Below are 27,720 nucleotides of genomic sequence, written 5' to 3' on the forward strand. Positions count from 1 at the left end.
AAGGGGCGTCTAGGCAACCCTTCACATCCCTAAAAACCTAGAACTGAGCCGAACTTGCCTGCCGACGCCTGTTTGTTGAATGATTGATTGATTACCTAAAATGTTCCCTTCGTGCTGAGGTTTCAGCGACAAAGGTTCATTCTGCCCCCATGAAAAACTTTATCACACACCCCAGGTTTTTACATTCCTAATAACGACCTGCTGAGGCAGAAAAAGAAACAGGGACGTCCATCCACTCACATGCCGTCTCCGTACCAACAGTCCCCTTGTGTTATTAAAAGAGGTGGTAACGAGTTTTGGCTTCTGACTAAGGGCCCTTTTCCACTGTTAAAACTACACAAGCACAGCCAAGTGTGCAAATGTGAGCATTTCATCATCCCTGTGTGTGTGTGTGTGTGTGTGTGTGTGTGTGTGTGTTGTCTGGCAGCAGCGAGCTACACCACCTTCCAGAGGGTTCCTTGTTCCTACGGTAATGACTGAAACGAGGCTGGCGAACGCCGTGACGTTACTGGCACAGAGTCGGGGTCAAAGTGCAACAGAGTCCCGCCCAATACCGGTGTTCCGATTGCTGATTAGTGTCAGAAACTTGTCAGTCAAAGTGAGTTTACTTCACATGCAGGTGGCCGTGTTAGAGCGCTCCTGCCAAAACAGAACTAACGGCTCCGTGTTGGATTTGTGAGAGTAAACCGCACAGAAATCACATAAAAACACAAAGTCAATCAGAATACGGCCACATATCAACCCACCAATCAGAACACGGTTACAAACCAACCAATCAGAATAAGCCTAGCAACCAATCGATTTATATAGAAAATGACTGGCAGAATAATTAATGATGAAAATGATGGTTAGTTGCAGGCCTTGACTGTCAATCATTCCTGAAAAGCTTATATTACCAAACATTCAGAGCAAGACGGGCGCTGAGAGAGCGAGAACATCCACCAAGGCCAGTGTCAAACAACATACACCAGACTTCAGAGAAAAAAAATCGAATTCACAGTAAATTATTCAGGTCTGTCCCAAAATTTTACGAGTTCTTCCCTGGCTCATGAACGGTCCCTCCGCTGAGTTCAGTGTAAATCAGTTCAGTACTTTTTGCGTAATCCTGCTGACAAATAAACGAGAAAACCAATCACACACACACACACACACACACACACACACACACACACACACACACAAAGTGTTGGGAAAGTCCCTCAAGAGTCAGACGCTCAGTACATACCAGACACTGACACACACACACACAGTGGATTTAACTGGGTGGGATTCTCACAACCAGTAGCATTCCTTAAACAATCTATGTTTGTCCATCTGTCTGTCTGAGTCTGCGCCTGAGCATTTAAAATGTACATGTGTGTAAGTGCAGGTCAGTGTGTGTGTGTGTGTGTGTCTAACAGCATTAGACAGGGGTCTGCCTGCTGCAGGAACAGCAGCAGAAAACCCAGCAACGACTGCTGGACGGCCGATCCGGTTTCAAATCCAGAACAAGACGCGCTGCTGCCAAACAGCTGTCTGAGGCCGTCCGACAAGACAGAGCGATAGTTGTAGCACCAGAAAAACCTTCCACACTGGGTTTAAGCTTCAGTCCTGTTGAGCCGAGCAGAAAGTATCGACGTCAAGGTGACAGAGAAGCTGAGAAAAATAACAAAACTCTATTTCTCTATTTGCAAAGTTAAATATTATTTAAAATGTATTTTAAACTTTCTGGACACTTGTTGCATTTCCACTTACATCCACTGAGTTGCAAAAAAACAGCATCAAAGGGGGGTTGGTGTAGCATTCATAGACTGCAGGAAATTAAAATATACAGAAAGGGTTTTCTCCGAAATTAGCTGGCAAAGCTTTTTATTGTGTATTTTTTTTAAATGCTTTTGTGGAGTTTACACTGCTGTAACTAAGGGTGTGTTACTGTGACATGAAAAAGGGATGGAAGAAATGGAGAATAAGAAGAGTGATGCACATGTCTAAATTTGTAAAAAGTCAGCTGACACAGGAGTCGATGCAGAGATGATGGAGAAAATTAAAAAAAAAAAAAGGTTAAATATGAAAATACAGATACCAAATTAAAATGTCATCAGGGTGATAAGAGATCAATAAACTAAAAACGTCTCCTTGAGATCAGCTGCTCTGCTCCAAATAACTGATCTGATACGGCACACTGTTAAATCTGACCTCAGATCTGCAGATCTTCACCCGAGGTGCAGTAAATAAACTTTAAAGCTGCACTAGTCGACTGTGTGAGTCACCGGTGTGTTAATGGCTTGTTTTTCCTGTGGCCAAAAAAAATCTGTTAATACAACTTTAAATCCACAGTTTTTACAATTCCCAGAATTCCCAAAATAATCCACAGAAACCTTCATGTATGTTATGATATTAAATTTCTTTGGTTTTTTATGCTCACAGCAATTTTACAGTTTATCTTTCTACTTTACAATCTCAGCGTCACTGTGCAGAACTTCTCCAAAAGTTATGAAACTGTATTTAAAGAATAATCAATAACATTACAAGAGAGAGACAAGTGTTTATATAATGATACAGATATGAGATGATGCTGGAGGATAATTTCTAGGACAGAGGGAACAGTGGTGATAATTATGATTTAAACCCAGGTTGGAAAATTTTTGTTGGAGAATTCTCCTTCACTGATCATAAAAATCTGCACAGGAAACTGAAAACTTTCATTTATCTTCCTATTCACTTGTTTCCTTTGAGATTCAAGCGCTTCGCTAAACACACCCAAACAGACATCCACCCCTTCAGTCCTCAACGGGGTTTATCTGCTTCCCTTCTGACACCCTGAAGGTGAAAGGTCACATCCTGCGCAACATTTTCTACCTGAGAACATCGCTCTCATGAGTGTTTGCCTGCGTGGCGAGCGGATTCCTAACAAGCCTCCTTCTCGTCTCCTCCCTCACCTTCCTTCCCGTGTCGCCGGGTCAACGACAAGACGGGACGAGTGTCAGTGAAGACGGAGGAGGAGGACCGAACGACGCGCATCCGTTTTCGGAAGACAGATGCTCAAATGTTCACTTTGAAGTCGTGAAGCTGTTCATGAGGAAAGGCCATGTGTGTGCAGAGCGTGTATTTTATTGCATCCAGTGTTTTTACCTCCTGACTGTGAGCTTCAGTGTCCGGTACGAGCCCTTGATGAGGATGAGGGCCTCCTGTCTGCTGCCGTAGAGGGCGGATCCGTTTATGTTAATGAGCTCGTCGCCGACTTTCAGCTTCTTGCAGTGGGCCGCCTTCCCTCCATCCTCGATCTGCAGACAAAGACGTGAATTGGTTGAGACGAGAGAGAGAGGGAGAGATGTTGGAAGGCGAACAGAAGCACATTCACATGAAGAAAAAAAAAAATGATAGCAAGAATAAAAAAAGTCACTCGAGGATACGTCGGCGCTGCCAAGACGACTCCTTTAAAACCCAGTTTTGGGAGACATTTTTTCTGAAGCTGTCTCTGTCCCCATGGCAACAGGACCCTGAAAGAGCATCTCCAAAACAGCCTGGACCAAACATCCCACAGAAACCCAACACATTCCTCAGTAACAGACTCTGTGTGTGTGTTTGCCTCAGTGCTGACTGCGGGTCACACAGTGGTGAAGCCCGTGCTGTTGATGCATTGCTGGGATGTCTCGGCGCGTGTTTTTCAGGCTGCAGAGGGGTGAAACAGTGACGGGTGCGAGGTTTGAGTTCAGCTATAAATCACATGAAAAGACGTGGAGAAAGAGAGGATGGAAGAGAGAGAGAGAGAGAAAGAAAGAAAGAAAGAAAGAAAGAAAGAAAGAAAGAAAGAAAGAAAGAGAGGAACACACAGGACTTACTGAGTGGACCGCCAACAGGAGGAGAAGTGGGCCAACGACAACGGTACAAGATTTAGTGATATGACATTTTACAGATACAAAAAATACTCAATTTAGTGTTGTCTGCAGTACATGGTGCAGCAGAAACATTAAGTGCATTTTCATCCTCATGTTTTTAAAGCTGGGCAGAGATGCTAGGGGGAAAAATAAAGTCTCCATATAATACTCAAGGCAATGGAAAAGGCTTTTTTAGTTTCTTTTAATATTTATATTTTGTATTTTACAATTGTGTTTTGTTTTGTTTTTTTATTAATGTTTTCATATCAGTTTCAATCTTGTTACCTCTTCATGGAAATAAACTAAATTTGCAAAATGTTCCCTTCAAGCCTTTTTGCAGAGCTCACAAACCAAAATTGAAAACAGCATCTAATTTCAATGCTACAGCAAAAGTAATATCAATATCTTCAAACTGGCGAGATGTTAGCCTTATGTAGGTTCCTCTAATCCAGTTTACTTGGATTTGCCAAAACCAGGTCACTGAGAAGGTTAAGAATGTGAACCTCTGTTTATATCAGAGTAGGCAGTGATAAAGTGGTGTTTGGTGGGGATCTCATTAGAGCAATGGGCTAAAAAGTCAATTTTTTTCAATGGAGTTTGGTGTGAGTAAGAGGTTTTAAAGGTTTATTTCATGGATGACTGGATTAGATGTTTACAGTGACTTTTCCAAACTTCTCCCCATTTTAAAGTGAGGTCCTGTTTTTTTTTTTTCTCCTCAGCTTCCTCCCACGTCATTGTGGAGGTTCAGGTTTTTTTTAAACATCCCTTTCATATCAAACCCAGGTGAATTCCACCATTAACCCTGTATAAATTCTTCAGGGGCATATATAAAGGAACAAAATCCTGATTATATAGTGTGAAAATGGAGAGCAGACTTGTCCCACCCTCTTTCCATCATCCATTCATTCGTTCTCTCACTGCTGCTGCAAAAATCAAAGGAATGCATGTAATGGAAACACAGGTCTTATTTTACGGTTTTCGGATTTTACGGACACGCGGCGGGGAACTCTGCCTCGTGAGCCAACTCAAACATAAATCCAGATCTTTCATATATTAACTCCTGCTCTCCGCCATGTTCTCTTGGGCCTAATGCTGTCACGAATCCTGACTTCAAAGGTTAATATTTCAAAACTTGATCCTGCTGTAATACCACTCCAAACATGGAAAACCCCGGAGCGGGCAACCACATCTGAGCTGTGCAGCTTTATCACAACCTTTGGTTTTGATGATGGTCAGGTTTGTGTTGGTGAAAGCCAAACAGTTTCATATTTGGGTTTTGTTGACATTCTGTAAACCAGTTTAGGTGGACTGGGATCCAGCTCAAGGCTTGGCTGATGATTTGACACCGCGCTCAAGTTTCTGAGTCTCTGGCTCTGTTGAACTTGGTCAGGACTAAGACCCATGTAATCCTTCTTCTTCTTCCATCTGCTTTCACACAAATCAGCCTCGAAGCAGCACCCAGGTTTACAGGTTCCACCTGAAAACACCTTTCTGCTGATGCACCATGAAGTGTCACGGTTTATGAAAATGAAAGAAGGTCGTCACGAGAAGAAGAAGCTAAAAAACGCTCGGGACAACACAAAGTGAAAGAAATAAGTTTGATCCATCTCTTTTATTTTCTACATCAGGAAACCCCAAAGTTTTTTCAGTTTTCCTACTTTCCTTGCACTTGATGAGTCAGTTTCTCAGAGAGCCACCGTGTGATAATGCAGAATCAAGCATAATATCTGGGATCTGCACTAGAGTTTAAGGTAATGTTCTGTAAGTTTGAACAATGTTTGGCTGCACAGCATGAGTTTGTAATGACTGACTCACTGACAGGTCACCGGGGTTTATTAGCTGATACTGGCCGGCCAATCAGAAACGAGTATTTTCTGTGGCCATAGCATGAAATGCAAAATTTTTCACAGTGTGGGTCTCACACACCTCTGTTTTGGTTGCTATTGTATTATGTGCTGTGAAAATTATGGTATTTCCACACACATTCCAAAAATCACAGAGATTACACACACACACACACACACACACAGAAAAAAGGGCCTCCGGCATGAGTTGAATGCATTTGACACAGTGTTTATGTTCATTCGTTTCTAATGAGTTTTTCATTATGAAAACAAACTGGAGGCAGAAATGGCTTCGCTGGTGGAATGTTTAACACTGCTTACAATGAGGATCTCACACACACACACACACACACACACACACACACACACACACACAGTGTTCCCAAACACATGCATGCATGGTTAAGAAACTCAAATACACAGCAATAATATGACCTCTCATTATTCTGCTATGTAATAAATGTAGGACTCCGCTGAAATAAACAGTGCTAGGGTAACACACACACACACACACACACACACACACACACGAGCACTGTGCAGTACTTGGCTCTGCTAAAACTATCAGTGTACCGTTAAGCTCAAAAAGTAATCTGTCATTTTCCCATGGACAAGAGGGGGACGGAGTGAGGGAAGGAGAGGAGGAAGGGAGAGGGCAAGGGAAGGTGATGAAGATGAGGGGATTAACCTGAGAGGAAAAGGAGGTGAGGATGAAGTGAGGAAGGACAAGAGGAAGATAAAGAGGAAGGGAGGCAGGCAGGATGGGGAGGTGAGGAAAGGCAGAAGGAAAATATGAGGAGGGAGGAAGGGTGGGAATAAAAGCATGTGATGATGAAGGGTGGGAATAAAAAAAGAGAGCAAAAGAGAAAAATACAGACATATAAAAGAAGAAGGGAAGGTGATGAAGGTGAGGAGGAAAGGGTGGAAGGGAAAAGACGAGGATGAAAAAGGCAAGAATGAAAACCTAACAAATGAAGGCAATGAGATGAGAATGAGTAAGGGAAGGTGGTGAGGATAAAAGGAGACAGAAAGCAGAAGGGAAGGAAAGGAAGAGAGGGAGGGCAGGAGAAGAAGGAGAGGAGAGAAAGAGGAGAGAGGAAGATGTGCCAGAATTTACACCGGTGTGAAGGAACAATAGGAAGCAGAGGAAGGAAGGGAGGAGACGACCTGAGGAGAGCAACACACACACACACACACACACACACACACACACACCTGTGGGTTTTACATACTTAACCCAGCAAGCAGGTATGTGGGCCATAATAATTAGAGAGTGGTAATAAGAGAGTTTATTATGGGCAGAGCAGGCAGATGTGTGTGTGTGTGTGTGTGTGTGTGTGTGTGTGTGTGTGTGTGTGTGTGTGTGTGAGTGTGTGTGTGTGTGTGTGTGTGTGTGTGTGTGGCTGATGAAGTCATTAACCAAAGCTCATTTCTTGACATCAGAGGGTTCGGGAGCTGCTGGTCGCTGCCAGTTGACATCATACCTCCAGACAGAGACGAGCAGGATGGAAAACACAGGGTCAACTTTCCACAAAAGGGCCCGAACGTGTGATGAGGAGAGCAGAATCAGGATGAAGGCTTCCAACGAAATCTATCTATCTCCAACTGCTCTGAGAGTCAGTTAATCAGTGAGGTCATGTTTAAAAGGAAACAATAACAGTGTTAGAGGAAGAGGAAGCAGTTTGACCGAGACACTGAGGAACATCAGTTCAGCTGCTGCAGGAACTGGAATGAAACTCTTCTTCTTCTACTGCTTCTCCTGCGTCTGGATCAAAGCTCTTCAGTCTGACCTACATGCCCGGAGTGTGTGTGTGTGTGTGTGTGTGCCATGCTGCTGGCTGTGGGATGTCCAGACTGGGTGAGGTCACCCCCGGCACTTGGTAGACGGAGAAGAATACTCTCTCTGTGTGCTGAAACACACACACAGTCAGACACACCCTTTTATTTTTAGATTCAAGGGGTGACTTCACAGCAGTGTGTGTGTGTTTGTTTGTGTGTTTATGTGTGTGTGCGTGTGCGCGTGTGTGTGTCTGTGTCGTGGCATGATGCCCGTTATTGTGCCCTGGAAAAAACGGGAATCCCCATGCTGGTCACAGGTTGTCATCACTCAACTATCACCTGACACATACCCACACACACACACACACACACACACACACACACACACACACACACACACACACACACACACACACACACACACACACTCTGCAAACTCCATCGAACAACAGCCTCTTTATCAAAAACTGAAACGATCATCAGTTCCAGACTGAAAATCATTAACAGTTGGGTACAAAACCATCCTTCAGAGGAGTGTGTGTGTGTGTGTGTGTGTGTGTGTGTGTGTTAATGTGCGTTAGTGCAGCATTTGAGCAGTTATGACAGAGATGATTAACAAAGCATTAACATCTGCACTTCAATCTTAAACAGCAGAAGTTACTCAAGTCGCTTTACAGCACACATCTGTCTGTGTGTGTGTGTGTGTGTGTGTGTGTGTGTGTGTGTGTGTGTGTGTGTGTGTGTCCCTCACTGCAAGGCGGTGCCTGAACACGTGCATTTAAAACCTCACATTACTGAAAGGACCAGACAGAGAAAATGAGTAGCTCTCTGGGTAACGCAGCTCTGAGAGTCTGCAAGCAAATTGTGTGTGTATACACAAAGCATGGGACACACACACACACACACACACGGAAAGATGATCAGAAACTCTGGCAGTGAGTCCAGTGTGGGAAAAGTTGTGTCATTTCTTTGACGGTGAAGATATACAAAAATTTTAATCCGCATTTAACGCGCACGAACACAGTCGCACAACACACACAAATATACACAAAAAAAGAAGCGCTGGCGAGGAATAAAGAGGAGGAAACGGTTCCTCATTTGTTTACATGAAGACATCCAGAGGATACGAGAGGGTTTAACAGACAGCTCAGAGACTGGAATCAATGTGTCATACGTCTGAATGAGCTGAGCTCCGAGGACGGAGACGCACGTGATGCACACACGCAAACACACACACGCAGGTGCAGTGTGTGTGTGTGAGGACAGCTCTGCAGTCACGCTCTGAACTTGTGTGTTTATAGCATCTTTAAAAAGCACTTATTCAGCCATTGAAATCTCACAAACAAAGAAGCGGCGGCGCATCAATTGTTTGGAGATTCGACGCCACCTCCGGGGTGTGAAAGTTAAGAATAACTCACCACTTCCACCATATGTGTTTTTTTTATTTTTTTTTATAGCTGACGTGGTAAATAAACTTCATCCTGCAGGAAGTAAACATTATTACTGAAGTTTCTTGTCCCTTCTCTACTTCGATTCTGTTTATAAAATCCTTCAGTCTGATGATTAAATGTTCATTTCATGCCACACTGCGTCTTGTCTGGGCCTGGATGAACACTTCCTGAAGAGCTTATAAAACAGACAGGATCAGATTTCTCTTCAGGTGAGAGTCCAACTGACTTCATCCTGCAAGACTTATGACTTCATCCATCTCAAGAACACACAACTTAAGAGACGCACGGTCGGTATCAACCTGTGCCTGCAGCGACCTGATTTTGCAAACAAATCTCGAAACAGTAGATTTGTGAGATTTCTCCAGGAGAGCGTCTCTTTTCTTTTTTGTCTATGTCCACACGCAACCAGGTTTCAGTTTGAGTTTTGAACATGTGCATGACACAGACGTCAGAGAGCTGGCAGCCGACAGGCAGGATGTGTCCTTGGATTCAAAACAAGTCCATCCAAAAGTGAAACCGAACACAAAGTAGCCTCTGTAAGTCCAGATAAGTCGTTTCCACCGCTGAGCATCTGATTATTTGTAAGGTTCAGACATGTGAAGCTGCAGAGTGGGAGAAGTTGTTTCGGATGACGCTGGAAATAAAAGTGACGTTCACTCTCAGGTGCAGCTCGGATGGACACAAAACTCTCCCAGCTGACTCCTCAGTACAACAGATAAACAGCAGCTTTAGAGGACGTCGTGTTCTTTGATTAAAAACTCAAAGTACAAGTCTGTCTCTGTGAAATCAGAAATGTGAGGGGCGACCTGATCCTCATTCCCCGCTTCTCTCTGTCCCATTTCCTGTCACTCTTCACTGCCCGATCATAATAATAAAGGCGTAAAATGACCAAAAATATACATAAAAAAAAATAATAAATGTGACACATTTACTACAACTGCAAGCTCCAATAATCAAAGAAAGGTCAACACGTCTGTTCAAATCCTAAACTATTAGGAAGACAAACTGATTTGCTACCACACTGATTCGTGCCTCTGATCAGCTTCTGCTCCACAGTAATGGTGAGCTAAGGCTCATGGGTATTGGAGTATTTTAAACTCATCCACCACGCCAAAAACCCACAGAAAAATCATGACTTCTTAGATACTGGACTGAAACTAATTCAACTGGTCTCAGGCTGTAACACTGTCCGACACACTGTGCTTCTGTGCTCAGGGACATGAAGAAAAATTTAAAAGAGGGGAATTCAGAGAGGGGGGGAAAAATGCCTCCAGAACCAGCAGCTCTTCCCACTTAGCAGATGAGTCATCTGCCTGTCCTCTCGCGGTGCAGTAACCTGGTTACTTGTGCATGTAAACATACTGAGTGATAACCAACGGACTCGATCCGCTCGGTGCATCAGGGCTCTAAATGGAGCCATCAACCTGACGGGTCAAACACATGCTCCGAGACCCTGCAGGAACCCCCGCCACTCTGCTTGGCCCCCCAGGACAAAGACCCTCCAGGGAGAAGGAGGAGAAGCTCCCAGGACCCCCTGCTGCACACCAGCTCCACGCTCGTGCTATTGTCCGCACCGCCACCGAAACATAAAGCCCTGCGTCCCGGCTGAGAAATAAATTTGGGAAACAGCGGTTTGCAACATGGAAACATGGCTGAGGAGCTGGAGGCTGCAGCTGCCAGTTCTTTTTGAAGCCCTGAAGGCGGAGCCCACTTTCTCCCACTGTTCTGACACTGTTTGAATTCACCTTCGTTTCCACTGCGGGTCGAGGGCTGACTCACTCACTGCCTGACCCACTCTCCAGAATGAGGTCAAGGGCTGTGAATGCAGAACTTACAACATAAACTCCACTCGGTGTGTGGGAAGAGCGAGTCCAGGACCAGAGGTTAGGTTCCCTGTGCTGGTCCTATCAGCGCTTGGTGGCGCCTGGAAGTTGACCAACATCTTTGTTGTGTGTTGTTCAAAGCGTAAAGGGCTTTGAGAAAAATGTGATTACTCACTATATAAATAAAACCGTGCTGACCTGATTTGACTTAACTACGTACTTCAACGGGCAGAAAATGTTCCTGCAGATAAAGAAGTTGGATTCTGTTGCCCAGGACATTAAAGGGCACGCTGGTTCAAACATAATCAAAAAGGAAAAAGTGTTGTTATCAACCATCAAAAATATCATTAGGAGGCAGAGGATAAGTTTTTAAAAAACCTTGTGGAAACTATTTTAAAGGCGTCGCAACTAAAAAAGGAAGTTTATTTAAGGTAGGTGAGGTCTCACCGAGAGACTGGTTCAGATCTTTAAGACTTTATCAGGTGTTTTTAAAAAGCAGCTTGATCATTCGAGCCATAATAATCATCCCACCACAACTTCTGGAGCTTTCAAGCAATTGGCCTGATATGCCTCAGGAGATGGAGTCGCCTTGTTGTCACAATAGCTGACGCTGCAGCTGGAAAACAATCTCATCACAAGGTCCATTTAGCTCCTATTCCGGAGCTTTCAATCATATCGCACAAGAGTCTTTCTACAGGGACTCCGTGGTTTTCTCCACCTGCAGAAACATCTTGGTGCGTCTGGGTCGGTCCTAACTCATCTAAGCCCCTTCACATGCAGAAGAAGTTTTTCCTTATCCTTGCATCATCTATTACGCCTTCAGGCTTTTTCTGGGACCCTTTATTGAGGTTCCTAGTCCCAGGTGGGGACTGGTGCCACTCAAGGGTCCTTTTCTTGCACCTATATCTTCTTACATTATGTTCCTAACATCTTGTTCTTCATGGTTGACTGAAGTTCTCTTGTTCTGCTGTGACTGGCGAAGACAATTTTCACACAGTGTGGACGATGAAGTTCCCATCTGATGGGTGAAGCAGGCACCTTTCATTTTAAAAGCGTACCCACACTAAGAGTTGCTTTTCTCCGTTCGGGGGGAAAACAGGAACGTGAACATATGCACACATGACAAATAAGCTCTCTTTTTCCTCACTCTTTCTCATACGACTGTGCACATACACACACAGAAACACACACACCCTTCATCAACCTCTGCCCTCCAGTCTGAGCCTTGTGAAGCTCTCCTCCCTTCCTCACACCCACGCTCACACAAGGCCCTCTTTATCAGGGCGGGAGGAGGGGAACGGCAGAGATGGAAAAAGAAAAAAATCTCCCACGCTCACACCAAAAGCACCAGCAGCTCAGATGCGTGTGTGTGTGTGTGTGTCTGTGTGTGTGTGTTTGCATGTATACTGCTGGCATCCAGCTCCGCTGATCCCTGATGTTGCAAGTGGGGTGTGAGTTGTCCTTAAATGGCCTTTCCATGGAAACATTAAAGGGAGCAAACAGGACAATGACGCCCCAGACAGAGAAGCCCTTTCTGGGGGGAAGATGCAGCTCTGTGGCCCCTGAAGAGGAGTGGAGACCCGGGGTCACTGACACAGTTGGAGGAGATTCAATACCAGAGTGGCAACGAGGACAGGAGAGGAGAGGAGGAGAGGAGAGGAGAGGAGGAAAGGAAAGGAATGGAAAGGGAGGCCAACAGATGGACGAACAACATCTCTCCAACATTTTGTTTTGATTGATCAAAATCCACTAATCACCCATTCATCACTAACATCCTGAGAAACCGCAGAAACGTCCTGCGAGCTCTGTCACATGGATTAACACCAACATGTGAGTAAACGCTCACTTGTTCGTGAACATAAGTCACCGTCACCCCCCCACCCCCCGCCCTCTCTCTCTCTCTCTCTATCTGAGGTTAACAGTGTGTGTTTTGTTTCAGCCAGAGGAGGAATGCTTTTCCATGTTTTTATATTTCCCCGATCTGTTCGCCTCTCGTGGCAGCAACTGACCACAGGTTCAGAAAGACCAACCTCTGGCCTCCGCACAGGAAGCCCACACATTTTATATTTGTTCTTCGTCATCCATCTCCTCCTCTTCCTACTCCTCTCCGTCACACCACTCTCCATCCAAATCTATCACACGTGATAAAAAAGGCTAACTAAGACATAGCTCAGCCATTACAAACCTGTTGACTGTCACTTATTTATAATGATGTGTAGATGGAAACAGGTTATCAGCAGGAAGTAAACAAAGCAGCGGCAATTTTTCACATTGCAACCCTTGATTTTAACCTGCATTTGCACCGAGATGCGTTCACTGCAGAGCTGTGGGCTGGTTGGACGTACCTTTGGAAAACATGCTGTCCGTATTTTCCATACTGCTGAGCAGAGCGTCTACGTGACGTCTACCAAAGACAGTTCAAGCGTTCCGCCACTTATATACAAACCTATATATCTAAACACTCTGCCGGCTCAGTGGTTTCTCATGTTTGTTTTCGATCCAGAATATTTTCACTAATTATTTAAAATGTGCTGTGGCCACTTTCTGGTGGGTCTCATCCACCCGTATATTTTCATTAGCCGCACTCCGAGGACGAGACTAAATATTTTAAAATCAAATTAAAAAATCCCTTCCCCCCCTTCCCCTCATGCTTGAAGCGATGCTTGTTTTGTGCTTCGCTCGGTCACATACAGACGAAAAAAAACAGTTTATAACTCAGGCGCCATATTAGTCAGGAGGACGCAGCAATGGCTTCAGTACATCTGAGACTGAATGAACAGAAGCAAAAAGTGATGAACACACACCACAGCCTCTCTAAAAGCTTTAATCTGGTGTTAAATCCATATTCTGAAAGGAGCAAATTAAGAAATAACATATAAATGAAGTTAAATATAAGCTTCTCAAACATGAAACCTTTATGAGCCTAGAACAATTTTCACCACTAAAATCGCTGTTAGTCAGCAGCTGAACTTTAAAGGTCCCATAGTTTACAGTTTTACAGATGATCTCCATAAGAAAATGGTTTTAAGACACAAAAAACATCTCAGTGTAGTTTTACATCTCCTCTCTCAGGCTTCTCTCTGGAGCTCTAGTAACAACAGGTTGGTGAGCCAATCAGAAGAGAGGCTTTGAGCCTCTCCTCTGATTGGCTGATTGTTTACTGAGTGATCAAATAAAAATAGAGCAGATTTCAGGTAAACACTCAGAGAAACCAAATCCTGCAAGGTTGGACTGCGGGTCCAGGTGGGCGGAGCTTGGGGCACGGCCGAGGTTGGTGGCTGTTTGGTTGTGACATCACAAAGTTACAGAAGTCCTGATGGCTGGTTTTAAGGCTCAGTTTCTGAATACAGGCTGTGTGCATTTCTCTGTGGACTGAGGCTTTGATACTTTCACAGTGTTAATATAGAACCTAGACCTGCTTTATAATCACAAACACATGGACATTTAAGTTCAAGACCTTTAAGTTTGATGTATCTCCTGTTTGGCTCTAGCATTTCTTTCCCTGCAAGAAAACACTTCTGAATCAAGAGCTGAGCAGCGTAACCAGTGTTGGCCGCCGAGGATGAAAAGACGAAGAGAAGAAACTTCATCACCAGAAAATTCAAAGAAAACAGATGTGACTGCACCGCCCACTGCGTTTGATTGACAGGTGATCTTTGGGAAATCCAGTGCAGAAACACCATTGCTTTACACCAAAGATGTTCTTACCACCCAAAGCTCCAGTAATACCATAAAAATCCCCACTTAATCTGTGAAAACAAGCCCCTCATTACAGACTCTGAGTGGTCGGGCCACATCAAAGCTCCACTACCCAGAATCCTCAGCAAAGGAGCGCAGCAGTGCCGCACTAACCCCTGACCCTGAGCAAACGCCAACCTGTCGAACCTTAACCCTCAGCCATCACGTAGATCTATACATCATAAAATACAGCCTCCAACTCCCATAATCCACCACAACAACCCCCCTACCCCACCCCCCCACCCCACTCTCACACACACACACACACACACACACACACACACACACACACACACACACACACACACACAGGCTCCTCCTAATCCAACATAAGCCTGACACTCAAACAGTGACACTTCACCTTATTCATTAACTCAAGTGACAGTCACACACACAAAGACAGTGTTATGTTCTAGTTGTCACATGTGCGCACACACACACACACACACACACACACAAACAGAAGGGGTTTGTGTATAACACACTCACCAAAGAGGAAGACATCCACTCTGGGGATGGACCGCTGCTCTTGGAGCTGCAATGGTTCAACTTTGAGAGCTTTTGTAAGGACATGTAAAGACACACATAACACAACAACACACACACACACACACAAAGCAAACAGTGTTCTCCTCTGGTTATTTAACTCTTCTTGTGATGTTTGCAAAACATAATCTAGAAAAATATGACATGCACACAGGCAGGAAAAGAGTCTTTACGGTGTTTTTGTAACGTCAGTGCAGATGTATGACACACACTGTTTGTGGTGTGACGAGTCCCAGTGACACAGCAGGTTTAAACTAATTTGACAGTGGCTAAAGGTTTTGTAGTGTGCGGATGAAAACACGAAACATACATTGGCTCATTAGTAGCTGAATATCGAGCCAAATGTTCAGTCTCTACCGTTCGATCTTAGTCGTATGTGATAGTAAATTCACTATCTTTGGATTTTTGATTGATGGTTTGAACAAAATAAACCACCTGAGGATTTAAAGATGTCTCCTCTGGCTTGCAGCTGTACAACGAGCACTCCTGACAGACAGTTTATCCACCAGTGTCCGGCTACTACCTCGGCCGCGAGGGTAAATCAGAGAATGCATCATGAATGTGGAGCATGAATTTAGTTTATATAGCTCAACTCTAGCCTATACACTCACACACACTCACACACACACACACACACACACACACACACACACACACACACACCCCTGGCTGTGTGTTCCTGGTGGAGTATGGAAGCCATTAGATCCAGTGACCTGCGCTGACAATAGCGAAGGTTCAAAGGTCAGCGGCCTGGTGGGAGCAGAGGCAGTCTGGATTGATCCATCAGTGTCAAAAAAAGGCTTTGTGTTAGTGTGTGTGCATGCATGTGTGTAACCCCTTATCTCTTGCACACACACTTAAATCCTGGTGAAGTATTAACTTCTTAATCTGCACTAAATGACCTTGCCCTCTCAGCTGAAACCTGCCTCTCGAGGACTTTTCCTCCGTCTCTGGTGTGGGTTCTTGACTGGATGTGTGTTGTGTGTTTACAGTTGAACGTTGTGTATGGTTTTACTTCTGGGAGATCAAAGCTGCTTTGTCAGATTTCAAACCCTCTCCCTGCATCATTTTTTTTTCTCTGTCTCTCTCTGGGCTTCAATTCAAGTATTTTTATGAGGATCTCATCGGAAAAACCGAGGCCAAATTTTGGGAACATTTACATTAAAGCTTCCTTAAGGCAGAAGCTTTCTGTTGATTGTAGATAAGAAAGTTGGATGAACTGGATGAGACTGAGCTTTTTCCTGAATAAATATATTCGGACACAATTTTAAAATCTCAAAAATGTTGTTGTACCGTCAGTTGCAGACACATCAGGCAAGTCCCAGCTGTGAGGCTTATGGGGGCTTTTCTTGAAACGATAATTAGTTGACAATAATTTCGTGATCAATCTCATGATGAATGTGCAGCAAAACTGTCATCTCTGTTTATCCATGTGCATCAAAACTGACCACAAAATAAAATAACGATCAAGTCTCGAGCACAGTTAATCCGCCAGCTGTCGACAGATGTGAGCCACACAGAGATAATCACCATTTATGATCAGTGCATCAACATGTCTCCAGTTCAAACTTTCCAAAGCTACCTGCTCGGATCCTTTCATGATGCTCCAGGTGCTGAAAACAGAGTCTGTCAGTTGATTTGGTTTACAATGAGTGACGCTCTGAGGAGTTTGGGTTTGTTTGTTCTGTCTCTCTGGTTTTAACGAGTCATTAAAGCAAGATTTAGCGAAATCTGAATCAAAATGTGATGATAGTTGTGGGTTGTTTGCTTCTGTCAACCCACTGTATTCAAGATACATCCACACAGAGGAAGCAGACTGACTCCGTTTACATGACCCTGCACAGTTTTCCATCCCCAGTAGAGCTGTGGACCAGTGTTACTGTGAGCAGGTCCCTGATTTGTTTGGGCAAATTGTATATTTTCTTTATTTCCTAAGTAAAAAGAAGTAAATGTAACCTCAGCAAACAGATATCCAAAGATGAGTAACAGTGCATTTAATTTCTTTAAATGTCAATGACTAATACTTCTGAGTTTGTGACCTTAAAAAAAAAAAAAAATCCAACTTTTGCATAGAAGTGCAACAAAATTTCCAGGAAATACAAACGAATCCACTGCTGTTATGGAAATATTAGGAGCTGGTCACAATGAGATACACAGCTGGTGGTGGTAATTCTTCAGTTGGTCCTTAAACCGCTGCAGAATAAAAACAGCACAATGTAATCTTAAGAGCACCAGTCAAATTAGGAAATAAAAAAATTGCAAAGTATGAGAAAAAAACTTGAAGGAAATATGGTACTTGTGGTTTTAGTGTAGTAAATTTAGTCCACTGCAGCTCCATCTATGTCATGCTTCACTCGCTGAGTCTGTTTCCGTCACTTTTTGGTGCGTTTTTTTTTTTATTTTTTTTATCAACACTCTGACTTTTCTACATCACCAAAGTGGAAAAAACATTTCCCACTCAGGTGTTTTAATGTGCTCATTGAAAACACACAGAAAAGCAGAAGACGACGGCTGGTTAGAAAAACATGGATGTCAACAAAGCAGGTTTTAATATACTGTGTTTTTTAAAGAAGGAAAAGCATTCAGCTTGTTTTTTTTTAGGCCTTGAGGACACACTGTGTGTTCTAGTGAGAAACACTGACTTTTTTTTATTTACAAGAAAACTCCACTGGGTGACCTTTAATTTTCATTTTTGCTAATTTGGTCATGAATATACTTCAGATTTGAAACCAGTTTTTGGAGGAGTCTTTATTTTTAACTTTAGTGGTTGGTCTTAGATTTTCAGATCCAGCGTTAACCCTTTCAAACCGAGTCCACGAGACGGAGAAACACAGCTGGTGACATGTTGACGGACTCAAAAAGGCAGAGAAAAAGACAGGAAAGCATCAATCTGGCAGCCGAGTGTCCAGAAATGTGACACCATGAACTCTGCCCTGACTGTCCTGTTTTTTCCACCTCCTCTATCTTTTGATCTATTATCTCTCCATCATCTATTATCCATCTATCAGCCTAGAGCTAAAGCAGTCGAAGACACCCCCCCCCCCCTTTTCCTTTTTTAACCAAATCATTTTGGCCGCTGATTGTCTTTTCTTCTCATTCACCTTTTTAGCCTCTTTAATACATCCTCATCCGCCGTCCTCCTTACATTTCTTTTCCCTCAGTCTGCCCCACTTCATCCATCTCTCCTCCATTTTCACCCTCCCAACCATTTATCGCTTGACTCTCCCTCCACCCTTCAAGCAGCCTCAGTACCTCTGCACGTTTCCGTCAAATGTTTGCTGCTTTATTGTCCTGAGCAAATGAGACTTTTACACCGGAATCTTATTCATTTAATGATGAATTAGTGCTTCAATCTGGTTTTTTCGAACTTCATGTTAAAATGGATCAATCAAATCAAGGGATATCTTTTCTCAAATGCGCTGTCCTGCTATTTGTATCAAGGTTTTTTATGCTTTCTTTTAAAAAAAGAAGCACTTCTGCAGAGATAATGAGTCTTTGACAGAACAGGAAACATAAGAATAAGGTGAGATTGATATATGTGGAAGGGGATTTTATTAAAAAGTGGAAAACTGTTGCATTGTCCACCTCAGATTTCTTCCCTACTACATCTATAGCAATGGAAAGTAAGATTCCAGGATTATTTAAAGCACTTTCCATCAGTTTATTGTCATTGCAAATTCATTTTAAGGCGGTACATTTATCCCTGAGTGACCCTGCTATCGAGAGACGTTGCCATAATAAATAGTTCATGTTAATAGTATTAAATTAGTGTGGATTTCAGAACAGTATTTGTGGCTTGCGGTGGTTTAAATGCTATTTCAGAGAGTTTTCTTTAAATTCAGGCAAAGACACTGAATCCCTTTTATTTATGGAAAGAGGGAGATTGAATATTGATTATCAGCAGCTTCAATCAGCTTTCAAAAACCAAAATTCGACTAAATTCACTCAAGAGATGAGTAAACAATATTGGAAAATTGCTCATGAATCCAAGACCACGAAGAAGACAACACCACCCACCGTCCCCCTCGCTGCACCCACAAATTTTGGTTCCCCACTCAGCAGTTCCATTCGCCCCCCGTCCAACCAGGAGAGAACATGAGGGAGGTTATGCCTCGCAAAACCCCACTTAATGTCTGCAGAGTAACCCACGTCAGGGGGTGGGGGGGCAGGGGGATGAAAGGATGTTCCCGTCAGACGCCACCAAGGGCAGACGGGAGGGACGGCGACAAGAGAGCATCCAGTGCACAAAGAGAGTTCTGTGTCACATTGGACCTCAAACTGGAGTCGGCTTGCCAGGGCAGCAACGAGAGCGGACCACATTGCACGGTGGAATGTGTGTGTGTGTGTGTGTGTGTGTGTGTGTGTGTGTGTGTGTGTGTGTGTGTGTGTGTGTGTGTGTGTGCGGTACATTCTTTGGTTTGAGGCATGGCTACGTTGCAGTAAACTGTAAACATATAAACACAGATGCACAAGAAAAAACTCTAACAGCCGCCTCTTCATCCAACATCATGTCTCGGAAACTGCCTCTAACGGCGAAGCGTGAAGCGGAAGAGCTGCAGCGCAGCTGGTGGAAAACGTTATCAGGAGAAACCAAAACCAGGAACAAGGTGGGACTGAAGAACCTGAAGTAAATTATGACTCTCTCCGAACCCCGCCTACATTCATGCCTGGTGGGTGGGACCGTCAGACTGTCTGCCACCATGAGTTCCCCCTCTGAAAGGTGGTTTCAGGCCCAGTCTGGTTAAATGTGTTCTGGGTGACCAGTGGTCATACAGGACTTCAGCTGAGTCGGCGTGCACGCCTCCAAAAACGCCTCGTGAGGAGCTGAGCGATGAGTGAGCTGGTTGGTTGATCCAGGTCCAGGAAGCGGGTTCAAAGCAGAGAAGAACCTGCTCCTGGTCTCGTTTCGCAGACCGCCTCCTCACACCCGGGAGGGGGGGCAGCTCAGAGGCTGTAAATCAGCAGAACAAAAAAAAAAAAACCCAACTCTCCTCCATCACAAGAAGATGCAATTTGGTGAAATCTGAGTAAAGCAAACACGGCCGAGGTGCTGAGGTGTGTGTGCACGTCAGGGTGTTGCCCCCCCAGTGAGAGGGTAAGGTGGGGGGGGGGGCAGAACGTCAAAAAAAACAATAACAACTGCAGCAGCCTCAGGTCAAGGCTTCCTCACACACACACACACACACACACACACATAATTTAACTCTGATGTTTATCTCCTGTGCATCTTTTGTATCACACACTGATGGCTGAGGGTCACTACACTGACTCACAGAGGGGGTGTTACTGCAGTGTGTGTGTGTGTGTGTGTGTGTGTGTGTGTGTGTGTGTGTGTGTGTGTGTGCACCTCCAGACACAGCCTAAAAGAAACAGCTAAAGGCTCCACAGATCAGAGATAGGGACATTCCAACCCCACCCCTAACTTCACCTATTCACAAGCTTCAGGCTCCTGCTACTGATCCACCCGCGATTATTTATCTCAACACCCCACCATCACTCACATTCTCCCTGCTTCTTTCATTCCTTCTTCGTGTCTCTTTTCCTCTTTCTTCTTCTCTCATTTTGTCTCAGCGTGGTTCAAACCCACACGTCGGACGATGTTTGATCAATCTTTCCATCAGCCTCATGAGAATAAGAAACTAAAAACATCATCTGAGTCTTGAGGAGAACCTCTCACTGCTTTACTGCAGCTGTGTTCGGGCTACATGACGAAACAATACAGGAAAAGTATTCGCCATAAATTCTTGATAATCTTTGGATGTATGAGCGCAGTGTGGGCCCTGCTGCAGACTGACTGAGACTGATTGATTTCTCTATATTTCTGGTTGTTTATTTGCTGGATTTAGCCAAAAACTCGCTGTGACGGAAGCTAAATGAAATGTTGGTGTCTTTTATTGAGAGACAATAACAAACACTCTCTGATTCCAGCTGCTCAAATGATTTCCTGTTTTTTCTTTATTTTATGCGGTTGTAAACTGAGTATCTTTGGGTTTTGACTGTTTGTTGGATGTTTTAAGGATGTCAACTTGTGCTCTGGGTGTTTTTAACATTCTTCAGATACCATATAGATAAAATTGTTAATTTACTACGAGTAGGGGCGCCTCAGTGTCTCACCTGGTAAAGCAAGCTTTCCTGTCTCTCTCTCACTGTACCTATAAATAAAGGCATAAAAAGCCAGAATAAATAAAAAAAATCCCTATACATCAAATATCTATGGTCCATCCGCTGCAGAAAAAAAGACTCACCTCAAGAACATGTTTTTCACTGTGCTATGAAACACGGCTTCTTTTCACTGCTCAATATGTATTAATTTCTTCCTTATCTGACAGCGGTTTGTTCTCTGAATTAGTGAGAAATGACCACACAGATGTTTTCCCACAGATGTTTGTTCAGTCTGCCCCAGCAGCTCAGGTTTTCTGCTCCAGTAAACTCAAATATTCACATTTGAGAAGCAGGAACTTGTGACTTTTTTGGGCAGTTTTTTTTTTTGGCTCCATAAATGACTTGATATGATTAAATGATGATCGAGAATAAACCGAATGTTCCCGTTCACGAAACGCAAAACTCAATGTCATTTCTCGGAAACGTGAAAACACTGATTCTTCTTCTCGGTCTCTCTCATCAATATGCTCTATTGTGTATTATGCTGCTGCGCGACATATGTTTTCGGTTAGTTAGGACAGTTAGAAAAGCAAGTCAGGGCAGAGGACATGGAAACACACACACACACACACACACACACACACAGTAGGGACAATAGCATCTCTATCTGATGGCATCCTCATCTACCCCCCGCAGAGCAGATTGCTACTGGAGGCTACCTTTACAGGAATGCAGACACACACAGACACACACACACACAGAGCTGTTTACCAACCCAGGACATTTGGTTGCATACCTTCGACCACATGTCAAAACATTCTTTTTGTAAAATCCCTGGATTTCTGTTACTGTCAGCAGCAGCGTGACGAGAGGAGGAAGATTATCGTCTTCATCTCCGCCGCCTGTTCTGGCAGAACACAGTCCCCCTCGCTGCTTGCGCTCTTTTGAATCGCGCTCTGTAGGAATGCTCCCTGCAAGAAACACGGCCCGATGTCCGACCAGAGAAGAAGAAGAATTCAACCACAAACAGAAAACAACAATAACTCTTTGGGAGACTCATCCGAAACAGGCTTGGTGGCCACATGTAGAGAGTCCTGTTTGAATTCAGTCGAGGCGACGTTGTGCAACAGGATATTTCAAACTCCTGCAGCAGAACAGGAGCTCAGTCCAACAAATCTGATTTCAACAAGACAAATTCACACTTTTCCACCCTCAACAGAGGAGCATTAAAAAGAGGGCTTTGTTACGAGGATCCTGAATAAAATCCCTGATTCTAACTTGCTCCAGTTCAACTTCAGATCTTCAGGTTTCGACTTCAGGCCTGCGAAGGAGCTCTGTTACCACAGTGACCAGTTTCAGGTCCACTTTCCATTTATTTTCCGCGCGTGTGTCCATCAAAGCACCGTGGCGCGGAGCAAGCCATTGGAAATAAAGGGTTTTGGTGTCTGAAAACCCTGTAACTCCTGACAGATAAAGATGAATCACTGAGGTTTTATTCCACAGTGTCAATAAAACACTGATTCAGCAACAGAGAGGAGTCTGAGGCAAAAATCCATCAATAAGATATTTAGATATATATCCAATCATCTAAGAGGGAGAGATACACATCTTCATTTAAACAAACTCCCCTCATCTCTTTTCCAAACACACTAACAATGACAGCCATGGAGATAATGAGGGCTGCTCATCAGTGAGCTTCTGCCTCAGACAGACTCTGATGAGAAAGTCTGATGCTCAGTCAGATAACAGGCAGGTCTGGTGGGAACAACGCTCCAGGCCAGACAAGCTCTCATGAGCAAACTGGGATCCATCGAAAAAACCTGATGACAAACATCATCTAACAAACGCCATCTTGAGTCGAACTCGCGGCCCAGCTCATCGGAGAGCTCGCAGTGGATCAGAGACGCAGCATGTGAAAGTGAGCTGACAGCTCAGCAGCAGCTGCTCGGTCAAACACAACGACGGAGGGAAGTCACCGCCGCGTCATCTCGGCCACATCTGAGCAAAGACACAGACGATGACTGGTGGTGATTCAGATGATAAATCACACTAAAATATGGCTGCATGGCGCCAAGTCTGTGAAGCTGCACAAGGGTCAAGCCCAGGAATTTACACACATCAAAACACTTGTGTGTAAAGTAAATGTTTGTTTGCTTGAATTTATGTATTTTTATTCCATTCAATCTACTATTGTTGGTTTATTTGGAGGGGAGGGGCTTGACAAGGAGGGGTTAACATGCTTTAGCTGACTTTAACACTTGTTATCTTCAGACTTTGGAAGCTTTTGTGTGTAGTAAGCTTGCGTTACTCCCATGACCAAGATTTGTGTAGTTACAGGTGAGTTTAGTGCAACATCAGCAGCTGTGTCCTGCCCTTTATTTAACATGAGAAGATTTTTCTAAACTCGAAATGTGAAACACATACTCTAAATATATTAGCATAAATCAAACCTTTGTGTTGTTTGTCCAACCAACTTCTGATGTATTTCTATTGTAAATATCTAAAGGTCGTCACTTTCTGAAGAAATAAGTGTCTGATATTACATTTTTCTTCCAACCCTGCACCATAGCACTCGGGTTAGTGGTGCTCCTTCATTTCCATGATCCATCATGTGAGGACGTTCACTTTTTACATCAGAGCTGTTGCCTGAGACTCCAGAGTTATATCTTGTATTTAGTCATAAAATATTTAGGATCCTTTCACACAGTTCTCATTTTCATACAGATCAGGTGGACATGTTAAAAAGTCAGCAGGAAAAAAAAAGAGATTTTAACCAGCTCATGGAGCTAATGCTAACTGGCTAAACCCAGCTTATAAAATCTGCCTTTGTTATTTTAGCAAAACTGAAGGATAATGGCTAAAAATGAAAAGCCTGCTTTTGTCTCCTGACTGAATTTAAGGACCCGTGGAAATGGAAAATGTGCAGTGTTATTATTGTAAACTGCATACGTGCTACGCTAAAAGGTAATAAGTACACTAGGAGGCACTGTTGCACTTATCGAACCAGAATAGAAGAGTCAAGGAGGAAAACTTATTAACCAACTCTAGAAAAATAGACCTAATGAATGGAAAACAACCAGTTTGCCTTTGCTTCTCAGTCCACTGCTAATTTGTGCTAATATGCATGATGTGTAAAATACAGCCTCTTGTTTCCACGCAACCACAACAACCTGTACATGTATGTTCACCAGAGTATGTTTAAGCTTTGACTGACTGGTTAATGACTTGACTGACTGGCACTAAACAGCCAACTGAGCAGCGAAGCTAACGGCTAACTCAGACAAAACCTTAAACTGACTGATCACTGACTGCAAAGAAAACAAGGACTCAGTTTAGAGCATTACATGTACGGGGACTACACACACACACACACACACACACACACACCCCACAGTAGTAATTTGTTATGCTCCTGGAGGAATGTTGACCAAATGGCTTATATCCCTCTGCTGTCTCAGACTGGGAGAGCCCCCCTCCCCCCTCCAGCAGCCACAAGAACACACTCCCCACTACATGAACATCCTGAAGGGGCAGTTGGCACATTTATGCACCCTGTCCCTTAAACATGTGTCCACAACTGTCCAAAAAAAAAAAAAAAAAAAAAAAACAACAGCAGACTATCTATAGAATGAAGGTATTGTGGACACTTCTGCCTGCAGGATTGTGTTGGAAGTGGTCGCTCAGGAAAAATTAGGTCTGATTTTTCTGATTTTCTTTGCCTGGATGGATGGATGGATGGATGGATGGATGGATGGATGGATGGATGGATGGATGGCTTCAGAAACCAGTTCTTTGGATTATTCTCCCACCATTTCCAAAACCAACAATGCGACACTCACACCCCCATCACGGGATGACTGGCAGCTCCTCTCCAGCTCTCGTCTGTCATTAGTTACACAACTACTAGAGCACAACCCGGGACGTAGCCCCCGACCACCACGACCTACAGCTGGTTAAGTCGCAGAGAACAAATTAAATCGCCAAAAGTTCTGAAAGTCGAAGCAGACGTCTTCAGACGGCTTCTTTTCTTTGATTAAAACAAAGACATTTCACTTTAGAATCATTTAATTAGAGAAAAGCAGCAACTTCACAGATTTGAGAAGCTTCTGCTTGATACACGACTTGAGCGATTAACGCCGCTGGCTTGATTTTCAGGAATGACAGACATGTGAATTTCCCCCAGCAATCAGTTGAGTCTCACTTTTTAAATTAGCCGACAGGCACATTTGCTTGTGCCTCTTTCTCGGAAGTGAGGGGATTATGACTGTGTTCAGCTGTGGTCCATACAGACACTGTGAACCTCTGTTTGGAGGCTGATGGAAACTCTCTCTCACCCTCACTAAACCTAAAACACATTATACCTTAATACACACACACTCACACACACACACGTAAACCTCATCTTTACCTTCCCTCAGCTTTCCTTCAAGGACATGACACCTAATCATTGAACACTTTTCTGCACCACAGTTCCTTGTTCAGGACTCAGTGCCTGAGCTACTTCATTGTGTTTTTCTGAGTAATTGTGTGTGTGTGTGTGTGTGTGTGTGTGTGTGTGTGTGTGTGTGTGTGTGTTTAACTAGCCACTGGACACAAAACAGCCATAGACCACGGTTTGATTTTTATCTCCTCTTGCAGTCCCAGTCACATTTTCCCAGGGGCTGTGTTACTGTGTGCGACTTAGTGTGTGTGTGTGTGTGTGTGTGTGTGTTTCCAGATGATTGAGCCAGGCTTTTCCATTCCCCGCTGTGGTGCTGTGGTGAATATGGATGCACACCAGCCAACATTTACACCGCCGCTGCTGCGACTTCTCAACAGCGTGGGCGAGAGACGGCGAGGGACAGAGAAAGAGAGAGAGAGAGAGAGGAGAGAGAGAGAGAGAGAGAGAGAGAGAGCAGAGGTTGCATGTCAGTCGGCCTACTTATGCACTGGACTGAACACATATATACAGAGAGAGAGAGAGAGAGAGAGACCACCCCCAGCAGAACACACACCAATAATTACTTGCAGTAATTCAGCTTCAGGAGACACCCTCCTTATTTCCAGCAGCTCACCGCCCGCAGCGTGAAACCGTGAGAAGAGGCCGGGAGGAAACGGCGGCCCCCCGCAACTTTATCGCACAGGACGAGGTCACGTCAAAATCTACAAGCACACAACTACATCTCTAAACAAAGCCCTCAAAACTTCCCCAATGCACACACCTGAAAGTAAAACCGACGCTCTGCAGCTCTGCAGGAATAACAGCAGAGCTGACAGCGTGTCATTCTGCACATCATCATCGGTGCTGCGGTCGATTCATGAGGATACTGTCGATGAAAGGGTCAATAACCTATAAGATATGTGACAAACCGGCACAGAGGAACCATGATAACCTTTCATTCCCACAGACACCCAACTTGTGGTTTCAGTCGTCTGTCGACACTCGGAGCATTTCGACCGTCCAGTGAATGAAGCAACAGGAAGATGAACGGAGCCTCGTTTGGTCCAGGATCCCCCCTGGGAACCCCCGTTTAGCACCCCTGTGGGGACCCTTTGACCTCTGAGTTTGAGAACCCAACTGCTGCATGAGATTATGTAGGGAGGGCTTTTTTTTTATTCATAGACAGTGACAGCTGACAAACATCAACCAGCACCGGATATTTGCTTTAGCTGTGGGCAATAACTTTTTATTCTCTGCAGAAGAGGAGGATGAAGAGCGCAGAATAGAGGCGAGCAAGCGAGAAAAAAAAAAAAAAAAACAGTTCGCAAAGACTCTGTGAGTTGAAAAGTTTAAACCAAGTGGCCAGCAAGCAGAAACGAGGGAGCAGCCTTACAAGTCTGCAAACTAACCACAATTGCTGTTTTGGTGGAGCTGCAGTGTTGCAACAACCACATACTTACAAAATACAAGTGATACTATGCAAATGTGACGCCAAAACTCTAAATATATACAGGAACACTATGTGAATTTAACACTGTCCAGTATAAACTCACTCCAAGTACAGTAGACCACTGTGACTTTTATATATCACTGTGCGTTCATGTGTACGCAGAATTGTAGTTGGCTGAGGTGAAGCTAGTTCATAACTATTTCATTTAAGACTGAAACCACTGATTTTTTAAATTCTGGATTCATCTCCTGATTATTTTCTCAATTAAACGATTGAATGTTTGGTTTGTGAAAATGTTTAAAAATAGTGAGAAAGTCCACCTCCATTAAACGAAGCCCAAAGTTCATTTTTGCAAAGCTTGTTTTGTCCAGGAAAGGAGCAAATCCTCACATGTGAGAAGCTGGAAGCGTGAAACGTTTGGCATTTTTACAAGAAAATGACTTTTTTGATTGTAAAATTGATTTTCTGTCAATCACCTCATCATTTCAGCTCTGGGTGGAGCTATTAGGAAGAGTCAATCAGTCAATTAATCCCTCTACAGAGGATTTATCTGCAGCTATTTTGATAATAGAATAATAGATTTGGTTTTTAAGCAAAAATATCAATGTATTGACACATGAGAGTAAACTGAATATCTTAGGTTTTCTCTCATTTTAAAGACAAAAGGTGACAATGACAATAATCACTAGCTGCAGCTCTACTCTTCATAT

General features: G+C 43.8%; 1 protein-coding gene across 1 annotated transcript in view; it reads right to left on the bottom strand.

The window, feature by feature from the left end:
- shroom4 (shroom family member 4) overlaps positions 1-27,720 on the bottom strand; it is a 67,398-nt gene that overhangs the window by 38,843 nt on the left and 835 nt on the right. Inside the window, exon 2 of the mRNA XM_071459443.1 lies at positions 3,112-3,263. Within this exon, the coding sequence (XP_071315544.1) occupies positions 3,112-3,263 (152 nt within the window). The remainder of the gene's footprint in view (positions 1-3,111; positions 3,264-27,720) is intronic.

Source organism: Trachinotus anak, unplaced genomic scaffold (genome assembly GCF_046630095.1).
Source record: "Trachinotus anak isolate AG129_WGS33_773 ecotype Australia unplaced genomic scaffold, CSIRO_AGI_Tana_v1 ptg000023l, whole genome shotgun sequence".
Taxonomy (NCBI): Eukaryota; Metazoa; Chordata; class Actinopteri; order Carangiformes; family Carangidae; genus Trachinotus; species Trachinotus anak.